Source organism: Solanum pennellii, chromosome 8 (genome assembly GCF_001406875.1).
Source record: "Solanum pennellii chromosome 8, SPENNV200".
NCBI lineage: Eukaryota > Viridiplantae > Streptophyta > Magnoliopsida > Solanales > Solanaceae > Solanum > Solanum pennellii.
Window position 1 is genome coordinate 778,326 of NC_028644.1, and position 13,263 is coordinate 791,588.

A 13,263-nucleotide genomic window follows, 5' to 3' on the forward strand; every position below is an offset into this window, starting at 1 on the left:
CACCTCCAACTTGAGGAGGGGTATTAACATTCATAATTAAAACATGTGTATTACTTATTTCAAGTAGTTAGTTAGTTAGTTGCTTTCCATTTTATAGTTGATGATGTCATAGTTAGTTACATAACTAATTAGTTTGTTAGATTGTTAGATTAGTTACTCTTTTCTTTCTCCACTAGATTGATTCATACAAATCACATGTATATATACACCTCTTGGGTGATTAATGCAATCAATCAATCATCTTCTACAATACAATCTTAAGAATATACATTACTGTTTTTGGTTACAGAACTTCACAGCCTCATCAATGGCTGCTCAAGTTCAGTTTGAAGATTTCTAATAAATATTTTAATTATACATTTTAAATACGTTTAACGCTCGAGACTCGTTAAACAAATCTTACACAAATTATATGTTAAAAATTTTCTTTTAACATTGCTGACCTTCATAATTCTTGAATATGAATCACACTTAATAATTTTTTAATCTATAGAGATAAGAAAATTGAGAGTAACTAAAATAATAAGTTGTAAATACCGCATCTTTATTATTCGGTAATATTGTGAAGGTGATTATATATTACGTAACATTTCTTTTAAAAATACATAATAAAATTTTACTTTTTCCCTTATCATTAGTTTTCATAATTTGTCATAAACGTCACAAAATTATTTTATTTTATTTTTCTATTAGAAAGTAATTCATTTTTATTTATAATGAAGTGATATTTTTATTAAAATACCGTAAGTTGTATTGATTACTTGTTTTAGAGGGGTAAATTGTATAGTATGACAAAAATTACTTTTAGAAATAATGATTCTTTTATTATTAATTAGAAAGTTAAGATATCGCATTATTTATATTTGTATAATTATGATAGAAATTTTATTTTCTATGAGTTTTCTTAATCATGCTTGTAATTATTTTAAACTATTAAAGTATTTTTATTATTTTGTATTATATATTATTTATATATTGTAAATTAAAAATTTTAAAATCCATAAGACTTACGTCTTTGACTTATGCTAAGTAAAATGTTCTGTCTCACGTCCCACCTTTAAAATATTAAATTTTGAAAATTTATTAATTTTACTTACGACTGGATCTGGATCTGGCCCACTCCATTAAAAATAAATTAATAATGATAACAAAGTGCTGCTGGTGGCATTATTTTTTATTTTATAAACTAAAACGTATCGATATATCGATGACAAGATCATTGACTCAATCTTTATAAACCAGTGATAAAAAGATAAAAATAAAATAAAAATAAAATTAATCTTTATAAACCATTTTAAGGCAACTTGATGAATTAGATATATTTATTAAATTACATATAGGACAACTTAAATATGATTTTCTTTGATCGTTTTCATTTTTTATGATTCATTTTTTAATTAACTTTTAAAGATAATAATATATTTTTTTATTTAATAATAATTTATCGTAAAAATCTTTTGGGCCAATAAAATTACTCTATTTTCTTACAATTATTGATCCACGTTCTTAACATTTTTGCTAAAAGGCAACCAAACTTCTTCTTTCCTGTCTTAGGCATTCATATGTTTGGTAATCCATATGTAATTAAGTAAATAAGTTTTAAAATTTTATGGTGTAAAATTAAATACATGTGAAATGTATGATCTTTTTTATTTTTTTTATTTTGTGATTTTAAGTTATTAAATATGTTATGCAAAAAAATCAAAATAAGATGTATTAAAAATATTTCTAAACTTGATGTAAATTATTAGTTTAGTCATCGAACTAGTGGTAATTTTAAAAATATTTTTTTACTTGGCTAACCATAAAATGATATCATATTTGACAAGAATTTAATCTGTTTAAAAAAAAATCTTACGCTTCAATAAAATTTAATGATACCATATATAAAATTTTACTCATATTAATTCCTACTTATTTGGCTAAAAAGTCCACAAACATGTACACTTCTGTTTAAAAATCTATTTATATATTGGACAATTTTGAAATATCGCAAAATCTTCCTATATTTTTAAAATTTCGTAAAGAGTCAAACGACTCCCTCACTTCATCACAAAAAAATACTACTTTCTTCGTTTCTTTTTATATGTCATCACTATTATAAATAGTTGATCCATAATACTTGTCATTTCATAAAATCAATGCATGACTCACAACATTCTTCCTATTTTACCCTGGTGACTAATTAACCTTAAAAATATATATTAACATAAGAAAATTAAATAAATAATGCACGTTCCTTCGTCAAATTAATTAATCAAAATTAATTAATTCATATTCAATGATAGAAAGGTTGACTTCAAGAAAAATTAAAAAAATATAAAATACTAAACTTACTTAATTTTTTAATACACGTAAAATAATATCAAAAAATAGTGATATATAAATAGAAACCGAGGGGGTAGCTCTTTTCATCACAATAAATTAGTAGGAAGTTTCTTTCTTCCACTTGTATCTTTTGCTTCCTTCTCTCTTTCATTTGCTCTCTTCTTGTGTAGGTGAGTTTTTGTTAACCTTCTTCTTTGCTTTTCCTCTATTTTTTCCAAGCAATTTATGTTTTTCAATAATAATTTTGTCTTGTTCATTTTGGTAATTATAAGGGAGAATTTAGTAAAAGAATGACACTGTTTTATATTAATATAGTATCGAGTTGGTTATTAGAGTTAGAATCTTCATATATAGCTTCGTTTAATTATCTCTATGGACGAAAAATAGTCTACTAACTAACCAAAATAAAGTGATGTAGACTATACTTTAGATTATTGAAAAAGGTATTATTTAATTTTAATTATTCATAAAGAATTGTAATTCATCGACACAAAATATTGATTCACTATTGGATCAAGTGTTTTTTATACTTTTATATTATTCATTTGATAGATCCAATTTTAATTTTTATATATTTTTTATAACATAGGTATCCTAACCAACTTTGACTATTTTATCTAACACCTACTCTCTTTCTTTTCTTTTTTTTTTTTCTCAAAATTGAAAAAATTTCACTATGTGTTGACTTTATTGAGATATGAATGATGATATAATTTCTCATACTTTTAGTTCCATTTTTTTAAACCACTTTATAGATTTACATCAATTATTATGTTTAATGTTTTTTTTTTCTCAAAATTGAAATAATTCATTAGCCAAATGTTTTTTCTCAAAAATTTATCGAGATTATTAAACGTTGAAGTCTTATAGTTTTCATTTCACTTGATTGACTATATCAAGCCATAGTAAATTTAATTTTTTTTCCCGAGATTATCACACTATATACACAAAAGGTCATTTCTTGACATATATATACAATCAATAATGAATATTTATATTGAAAATTTTGATTCTGACACTGTAACAGAATATATTTATGCCATATATTTTTTATTTTTTTTACAGAAATGGTTGATTATCTAAATGAGAGGCTGATTAAAAATGGAGAGGATGAAGAAGAAAAAGAAAGAGGAAATAATTATAATAATATTATTGTGGAAAAAAAAGAGAAATTGAAGGATAGGATATTACATGAAAATAAGAAATTATGGGTAGTGGCAGCTCCAGCTATATTTACAAGATTTTCAACATTTGGAGTAAATATTATAAGTTTAGCTTTTATTGGTCATATTGGAGCTACTGAACTTGCAGCTTATGCATTAATTTTCACTGTCCTCCTCAGATTTTGCATTGGCATCCTTGTAAGTTTTCAATCACACACCTCTAATTTTTTTATCGAGTGTCATGGATATTTTAAAGTCAAACTGTTACTAAAAGAAAGTGAATTAAATGAAGTACTAAATATGATGTATTAGTGATTTAAATGAAAAGAAGAAAATATTTGATTTGTTGTATTAAATAAATATATTGTATTAAAATAAAAATAATATTGAATAAGGTATGTTAAAATAGGGATAGCAGTGAATAAGATGTGGTACAATTGGAATAGTGCCTTATATGTTAATAATGACATAGTTTACTACATATATAACAATACTGAATAAGATGTATAATCGATATTATCTATTAGTTATATATAGGTTGAAAACACTAAAAAAGAAATTAAATAATACCCAAATTAATGCATGTACTTTCGTTGTTATGATTAGTTAGTCTGGCTTTGACTTGACATATGTATCAAAATACTAAGCAATTTTGTGATTAAATATGTCGCAAAAGTTTAGAATTTAACTTTCGAAAACGGAAAAGGCATTGTTACTTAAATAGACTAAAAATTAATTAATATAAACAAATTAAAAATGAGTGAGTAATTTTAAGATCATATAAGATTCAAAAATTTCTTTTATTTTTTTAAATTTCGTGCTAAATCACATCCAAAAAAATAAATCTAAACGAAAGAATATTTTTTCAGTAAAAGTCGTAATTCAATAGAGTTCAAGTAAAAAGACGCATAGGAAAATATCCAATGTATAGAGTTATATCTAGAATATCATAGCAATAAAAGTATCTTTTACATATTACAACCAATAAAGGATTTATGCAACTATTTAGCGGCAATTAGGGGTGTAAGAAAATGAACGGAAACATAGGTAATATGCTTAGGGTTGGGTTCAAAATGATTTGAATTAGGTTTAATTTCAACCCATTCAAGCCTAACTCGTTTTAAGATAATTCTCAATTGAGTCGTATTCAATCTCCAATTTCAATCTGTTTTAAGCTCTTTACTAAGATATGATCCTATATTAAATGTATGAATTATTATCTATTTAATATCTTTACGATTTATCTGTTACTTTTTTTCAAAAAAAATCTTGAGCTGAAATTTCAATTGTGATTATAAAAGTTAAATACCACTATGTTAAAATTATTAAGATTGATCGGGTCAAATTGGGCGGGTCAAGACCCAACCCGTTTTAATCCCATTTGCACCCAAAGTTCCACCCATTTTAATATCTCCAATTTCTACCCAACCCGCCTATTTTGACACCCCTAGCGGCAATAATATAATTACCACTATATTACATTATCAATATCACACATTAGTATATATAACTAACACTCTATATAGATGTTACTAAATTCTTTAACGACTTTGTATGTAATGACATTTAATTACCGCAAAATGTAAAACTTAAACTTTTAGTATGCTATATTATGTTTTTTTTTTTGGACTTGTTAGAAACAAAATTAATGTTGTGAATTTTCATTTACAGCTAGGTATGGCAAGTGGACTAGAGACACTATGTGGTCAATCATATGGAGCAAAACAATATCATATGCTTGGTTTACATCTTCAAAGATCATTTATTGTCTTAACAATTACCACAACACTTCTACTCCCATTATTTCTATTTACAACTCCAATTTTAAAAGCATTAGGCCAAGAGAATGACATAGCACAAGTTGCTGGAGTTGTTTCACTTTGGTTCATCCCAGTGGCATATGCATATGTTGTATCATTTGCTTGCCAAATGTATCTTCAAGCACAAAGCAAGAACATAGTTATTGCATACTTAGCTGCAATTACACTAATAATCCATGCATTTTTGTCTTGGCTTTTGACAATTAAGTACAAATTTGGGCTAAATGGTGCTATGATATCAACTATTTTGGCATATTGGATACCTAATATTGGACAATTAGTGTATGTTATGGGTGGATGGTGTAAAGATACTTGGACTGGCTTCTCATTCTTGGCTTTCAAGGATTTGTGGCCTGTTGTCAAACTCTCTCTATCATCAGGTGTCATGCTATGGTGAGTCTACGCGTAAATTTTTATACTATCAGTGTAATTTAACTATTTTAGAGCATGCGCTAATAATGTCATGATTTGATTTGGTGAATCTACGCCGCCCTTTTTTCAGATTTATTTGAAAGGGTTACGTTGAATTTGAACAGATTAAAATTATGTTATCCATTTTAGATGGAAGCTAATTATCAAATATTAAGCATGTAATTAATAACATTATTTTTTTTTTTGGGTACAAAGTGTTGAGCTTTGGTACAACAGTATACTTGTTCTTCTGACTGGAAATTTCAAAAATGCTGAGGTCCAAATTGATGCCCTTTCTATATGGTATGTTCATTTTCCTCATTACTTTCTCCAACTTTGTAGTGAGTTGAGATCGATAAAAGACAAATTCAGAATTTAAATTTTGTTTGTTCGATTTTAATAATATTGAATTCATTATATTTTAAAAATTGTAAATATATATTTATTTATTATAATATTCATGGAATTTTACATATAAGTTTATATTACATATTAAAATTATTGAATTCACTTGAATCTGTTTACGAAAGGTTAAAAAGTTTTGCTCTTTTGCAGCCTTAACATCAATGGTTGGGAATTGATGATAGCTCTTGGCTTCATGAGTGCAGCATGGTAATGTTCCTTCTATTTCATGTGAACTTATATTATATTAAAGTTTACGTATGATCATTTCATTTAAAAATTATATCAATTTTTTTAATTATTTAATGATATTATATCTCGAACAGACGTCACCACCTCGAACGATTCAAGGTCTAAGTTTCACTTTTACGTACAATGATTTACTAATTACAAATCACACAATTATCTAAGAATTAATGATATTAATTAAACTACAAGTTTTAAAGATCTTTTCAAATTACAATAGCATTTTACTCTTGCAGTTCATTCAAATTTGTTTTGCACACGATTCTTTCGAATCAACATTCATCAAAAATAACATCTCTATCTCACAAAGATAAAAATAAGATGTCGTATACTTTTTTTATAAAAACTTTACTTTTGCGACTATATATACTGAATATGTTATTATTATCGTGTTATGCTGATTAATTAATTATGATTTTCAGTGTAAGAGTAGCAAATGAGTTGGGAAGAGGAAGTTCAAAGGCAGCAAAATTCTCAATTATGACAATAGTCTTAATATCTTCTGCCATTGGATTCATCCTATCATTATTCTTCTTCTTCCTAAGGGGACGTTTGGCTTTTGTTTTCACAAAAAGTCTAGAAGTAACAAAAGAAGTAGATAGATTATCTCCTCTCTTGGCCTTTTCAGTTCTATTGAATAGTGTTCAACCTGTACTTTCTGGTAAGTTTACTAATTATTTCTAGACGTAATACATAAATGCGTATTTTAATTTGGTCTTAAATGATGTCGATGTTCTTTTACTTTGAGTGTGTACAAATAGGTATTGAACTTTTATAAAATTAAAGAAATAGACACATTCATTCTAGGTGACATCAAATTCAGTATCCTACGTCACGTAGACTACGTGTAATATGTCATATAGAATATCTATTTTACTTGTTTAATTTATAAGACTTTAAATATTTATTTGTGCATATAAAAAATTAAAAAATATAAATATCAGATAAAATTAAGCCCGAATAATTCATGCTTTATTAATTTTTGTATTATAGGTGTGGCTGTTGGGGCAGGGTGGCAGACCATTGTGGCCTATGTTAATATTATATGTTATTACTTGGTGGGAATTCCTGTGGGAGTAATGCTTGGCTATTTTCTACAGTTACAAGTTACAGTAAGTATTTTTCATTTTTTTAATTCGTTTCGAAAAGAATAATGATTGTTTCTATTACGGCTTAGCTTGTTAGTGATATTGTTCACTTTAAGCCTAGGCTTAAATGATTTTAAAACGAGTCACTAGTTGATAATGTCTGCTTATTTATATACCTAACATCTCTTTTTTTTTGTCGATATGAGACTTTTAATCTTAAGCTGGAGAGTTACATACATCCCTTCTACGGACTCAACGTCCACGATTAGTTTTGCCCTGCCTTATCAAAATTTGTTTACACTCACTTAACTCTGTCCATATTGACAAAGTTAACACAACAGTGACTCAGATATCAAATTTGTCACTGCTCAGCCTGCTAGTGATATTGTTCGCTTTGGGCCTACGCCTGCACGACATTAAAACGTATCACTAGTTAGTAAAGTCTGTTTTCTTATATATCCAACAACTCTTCTCCTATGTTTTATCAATATTGAATTTCTAATCTAAGTTCGAGTATTATAGTCCTTTTTCCCCGATGAATAATTTAATTTTATCTTTTTAATATGAGTTTCTTATAGAGATATAAATATTATGACATGTTGTTGAATTGTTTTGCAGGGAGTTTGGATGGGAATGTTGATTGGCACACTTGTTCAAACTATTGCACTAGTTATAATCACTACCAAAACTGATTGGGATGAACAGGTAGCTTTGCCATTTTTTTATTTCTTTCAATTAAAAGAATTAGAGAAAATAATATAATAATGTTTTAAATAGTGCTTTAAAATATATAGCGGAGAATTTTAATCATTTTAAGTTGTTCTCGTAGAAAACTTAACGAATTTTGACTGTTAAATTTATGATATAATATATAAACATGTCATTTAATTTGATATCGAGGTCTTCCAACTTTAAATATGTTTAAATAGAAACTTACTGATATAAAATTAAGCAAATAAATATATATTCCTACGTGACATAATACACTAAAAAAAATTCAATTTTCTTTTGTAGGTGAGACTCACTCAACAACGAGTTAAAGGATGGGCAATAGAAGATGACAATAACGTTACCTCACAAGGAGCTTAACACAACAAATTGCAATAATTTGTCAAATTGATTTAATTATCATATATTATAAAATATATTTTTCAGTATTTATAAGCTCCCATATTTAATTAGATTGCTAGTTCGATTGTTTTATTTAAGTGCTTATTTTTAAATTTTTCTATATAATCCCTTGAATAAATAATTAACACTTATTAGTTCAATTTAGTCATGAATACTGACCTCTTAATTTTATTTTACGTTTCTAGTTCTTTATTTTATGTAAGGATGATGGTAAAAAATATATTCAATTTTTTTTTAATTTTCTTCTAAGATTATTTGATTATATATTAAATAATTTTTTTTAAAAGAATCAAAGATTATGTCTATACAATCCAAACAAGCTCTTAGCAATAGATATAGGATGATATATAGTTTAGGTCGTAAAAAAGATATAATTACTCCCTGTATTCATTTTTATTTGTCATGTTGCGCTTTTCTAAAGTCAATTTGACCAATTTTTAAAGTTAAATTAGATTACATGAATTCGATATTTTAAACAAAAAATTTAGATGATAAAAAATTATATGAAAAGTACTATAAATTACAATTTTTTTGTATATCAATATGATGAAAAAATACATCTCAAATGTTTTTTAAGTTTAACTCTATAAATAGAAACCATGACAATTAAAAGCGGACGAAGAAAGTAATAATTAAGCACAAAAAAGTGATAGTTCAAAAGTATTTTCAATCTTATGATCTCAAATTGAAAGTATAGTAACTTATAGGAATGGTGGTGAGAACATGAAGTATATATGCCAAACTTTTAATTCCCCCAAAATATAATTTAAAAATAAATATAAAAAGTTACGATTTCATTCGAAACAAACTAAAAAGAAAAACGTATCACGTTTAATTAGTTACCATATATCTCCATAAATTCTTGATCATTCTCCATTGCTTGCAAAGTATGTGGACACATACAAACTTCAATATCTACACTTCCTTCATTTGCACCTTGAAATAAAGTAATTCCTCCATCTCTTATATTTGCCATTCCACTCCTCACACCAATTGGTTTTCCCCAACCAAAATCATTACCATAAATATTAAACCTTGTAGAACTACCAATACTCAATCTAGTTTCATCTACAAAGACTCTAGTCTTATTAAATATAATTGGATTTTCAATCCATCCTTTGTACATTTTGATCACTTCTTTAGAGTTTTGAGAAGCAACCATCTTATTTATTTGCATTGCAACCCATCCTAGTCCATTTTCTAGTAGTTCCCTTGCACTTGTCTTTACTTTCTTGATATGAACTGCATTTCCAAAATATCCTTCTAGTAGAGGAGGGTTTAGTCTTGACCTTGCGCCTGTTGAAGACATAATTAAGTAATTTTTTCTGTCCGTCTCAATTTATTACATGATACTATTTTCTTTTTTTTAGTATGTCTCGAAATGAATGATGTATATTTCTACGCATTCTTGACCACCACAATATTGTTGCCGAAGGTCAAAAATATCTGAACTATCAGATGTGTAAGTTTTCTACCTGAAGTCTTGCACTATCACCATATGTTTATTGAAATAGAGCTCAACTATCAGTTTTTCATTTTCCTTACCTAAACAATAATGATATTCTACGTAGAAATTAAAATGAACGATCGATAGTTGAAATATGTTTCGATAAACATTTGATGATAATTTAGATAATAAACTCACTCACCTAAAACTCATGAAAAACTTGGAGATTATTTGAGTATATTTTTTATCCTTCACTCTAAAAACAAATAAATAAATATAAAGGCAACATGTTGAAAAGATTCTGACATTAGGGAACAAGGACTTATTTGGATCAATTTTATTAAAGTAGGCTAATATTTTTAGCCCAATTATTGAAGATCATTTCCAATAATAAAGTGATCAATCAATTAAGAAAATTTTCTTATATGTCTTTCAAATATTTGAAATAGTTAATTATTATTCAAAATATAGAAATTTCATGCATCTATGTTCAAATTTACTGTCATAAGTTTAACTGTGTCACTTAAATCGAGATACAGAAAGTAACTAAAAGTGTACTCACCTATGAGAATACCGATAAAAACTTCTTCACCATCATCAATCTTGCGACATCGCGTAACACATCGCCATAGATGAGCCAAGTAAGCTTGCAAAGAAGAAATCGAGTTAATACTCATTTCATCATTGGCCTTATTCTTTAGTCTTCTAATATTTTCTTTACTAAGATGAAATACCCTTTTCACCAACGTTGGAATTTCGATTTTTTCGAATAATTTCTCATCGTCCAAATTCATGGGAAAATGAATTGGAACATTTATTTTCTCCGGAAAATAACGCTCTAAAATTGGAACTCTAGAAATAATTTTACGTCCACGAGAAATTTCAGCCCAAGAATTAAAGAAATGCCAAAAACAAGTCCCATCACCTAATGTATGATTCATAGTACATCCAATAAAACAACCATCAACAAGCTCAGTTATTTGAACCCCAAATAAAGGCTTAGTAACACCTTCGAAATTTCGAATATTATTCAATGGAAATAAAGAGTGAATAATATTTGGTACGTAAGTAGAATCAATAATCATCGATACACTTAATTTTGAAGCGTTGGCGTGGATAAATTCCACACCAGCGTTGTTACAATTTATAAAGAGAGAAATTGTATCATCGTTTGAATTTTTAACGATCGAAAATCGACCGGCTAAGGGTGGAAAAAAATGTAAGGTGTGAGATAGGGATTTTTTTAAGTTGTCAATATTTTCTTTTTTTGGTTTGTGGAAAAGTAGACCTTTTTGGATAGTGTCAACAAGGAGGAATTGTAAATCCCATGGTGTTATTTCAATATTTAGGTTAACATTTTGTGAGTTTGATGATGATGATGCTCTAACTAAACAAGTGGAGACAACTTGAATTTCTTCCATCTCTAAGGAAAATTATAGCGGTGCGGAGGAGGGAGAAGATTTATCTATGTATATCTATACTATAAGTTCAGATATTAAAGTTGAATTACTAAAATATTCATCAAAATTAGTTGAACGGTCATTTTATTTTTTATTTAATTTTATTAAGCAATTGTTTATAAAATTGGCATCAGTACATGTATAAAGTAATCATTCACGAAAATTCAGTATTTTTTGTTGAGATAATGTATTTGTATTAAGAATTTATAAAATATATATTGAATTATGAACCTCATTATTATTATATATTACTTGATATCGTCATAAGAATAAGAAATAAATTTATAATTAAACTCTATATATTTAAACAATCTTTGATTAATGATAAAAAAAGATTACATTCATGTAGAGACAGATCAAGAAATTGAAAAAATGAGGGCATCACCATCTTTAATAGAGACATATTTTGTTTTATTTTATTTTAGAGAAAAATGATATAGACATGTCAATTATTTAATTCGAAATTTGGAATGACATTATTAGAAATAAAGACACAAATATATTATATTCAACTACTTTAATATGGAAATGTATAAAATACTTTAATAATTAAGACACACATATATTATATTCAACTAATGTTCAAACAATATATTTAAAATATAAATATTACCACTTGTACTCGAAATTTTAAATTTTATAATTCTGATTTCGCACACCACTTTTGAAAATCATGGTGTGCGTCAAAAAATTAGAACAACAGCATTTTGCCTATTCATTATTTTTTAAAATACATTTTTCATTCGGTCTTTCGAACGTATATTAAAATTTTAATTAGATTTGATTTTTCACGATAATATAGAATTGATATTCGTTTATCTTTAACTTTTTTAGTAAGATATATCAATAATTCAAAAATATAACAAACTATTCTCATCGGAGCTGATCCACATGGAGTCTATTGAGTGCTCGAACACCCATTAACCTTATTACAGNATTAAAAATTGGTAATTTATAATTATATAATTAATCCAGATAAAATATTCATGACTCAGTTAAGTATTTAAACACAAAGGCACCAACTTCTTCATTAGTTAAAGTCAATATTATCATCTACGGTAACTCCAGAATATTCACTTGAACATTTTTTCAAAAAATTTCTATATAATAAATCAAAAGTTAAAAAATTAAAAAAAATTATAGTATCATGCAATTATTTGATTATCATATTTATAGAAACCTACAAATTTTACAATACATAGTAAAACTTATGATTAACATATCATATATTAATAAACTAAGATTGTTTTAATTAGTAATATGCTAATTTAAAAAATTGTATTAGGGTTTAGATAAAAAAAAATAATCAAGGAAAATTTTAAAAATCACACAAACATGCAAGTTTTAATATTCAACACAAGGTATTAATGTAGAAAATTCAGTACTTTTAAGTATTTATTATATGTTGGTGATATTACTGAAATTTTGTGCCTTAAAAATCTAAGTCAAAATTATTTCAATAGATCGGAATAATTAAAATAATCACTCAATTAAAATGTAGATTTATGTTTCTTGCAGAAAGTATTTGGACATAGATATAATTGTTCCAAACAAAAAAAAATAATTAGTCGTATCTGAGTTATTTAATTATTTAAATAACAATAAATTTAAAACTACTATCAAGATCTAACTTTTGGTTGATATAAAATTATTTAATTTGAGTAAAAGTTATTTGAAAATTAAAAAAAAGGAAAAGAATATAAAGATAAAAGAAAAGATGATATACAGAAAACGTAAATTCGTAGATTTTAGGTCTAATAAAAATAA

At 26.3% G+C, this 13,263-nt stretch overlaps 2 protein-coding genes across 2 annotated transcripts; one reads left to right on the forward strand and one right to left on the reverse strand.

The window, feature by feature from the left end:
• The first annotated feature begins 2,409 nt into the window (after nt 1-2,409).
• LOC107027179 (protein DETOXIFICATION 21-like) lies at nt 2,410-8,741 on the forward strand. The gene is made up of 9 exons (XM_015228361.2): nt 2,410-2,498; nt 3,394-3,689; nt 5,163-5,704; nt 5,939-6,025; nt 6,278-6,334; nt 6,793-7,031; nt 7,364-7,482; nt 8,077-8,163; nt 8,473-8,741. Exons 2-9 carry the CDS (start codon nt 3,396-3,398, stop codon nt 8,545-8,547), a joined length of 1,500 nt encoding a protein of 499 aa, XP_015083847.1. The 5' UTR covers nt 2,410-2,498; nt 3,394-3,395; the 3' UTR covers nt 8,548-8,741.
• A 558-nt stretch (nt 8,742-9,299) lies between these two features.
• On the reverse strand, nt 9,300-11,466 carry LOC107028135 (protein ENHANCED PSEUDOMONAS SUSCEPTIBILTY 1-like). Its single transcript, XM_015229187.2, has 2 exons — nt 10,599-11,466; nt 9,300-9,885 (listed from the first exon to the last, which is right to left on the reverse strand). The coding sequence occupies exons 1-2, from the start codon at nt 11,455-11,457 to the stop codon at nt 9,425-9,427; spliced, it is 1,320 nt and encodes a 439-aa protein (XP_015084673.1). The 5' UTR covers nt 11,458-11,466; the 3' UTR covers nt 9,300-9,424.
• Between the last annotated feature and the right edge of the window lie 1,797 nt (nt 11,467-13,263).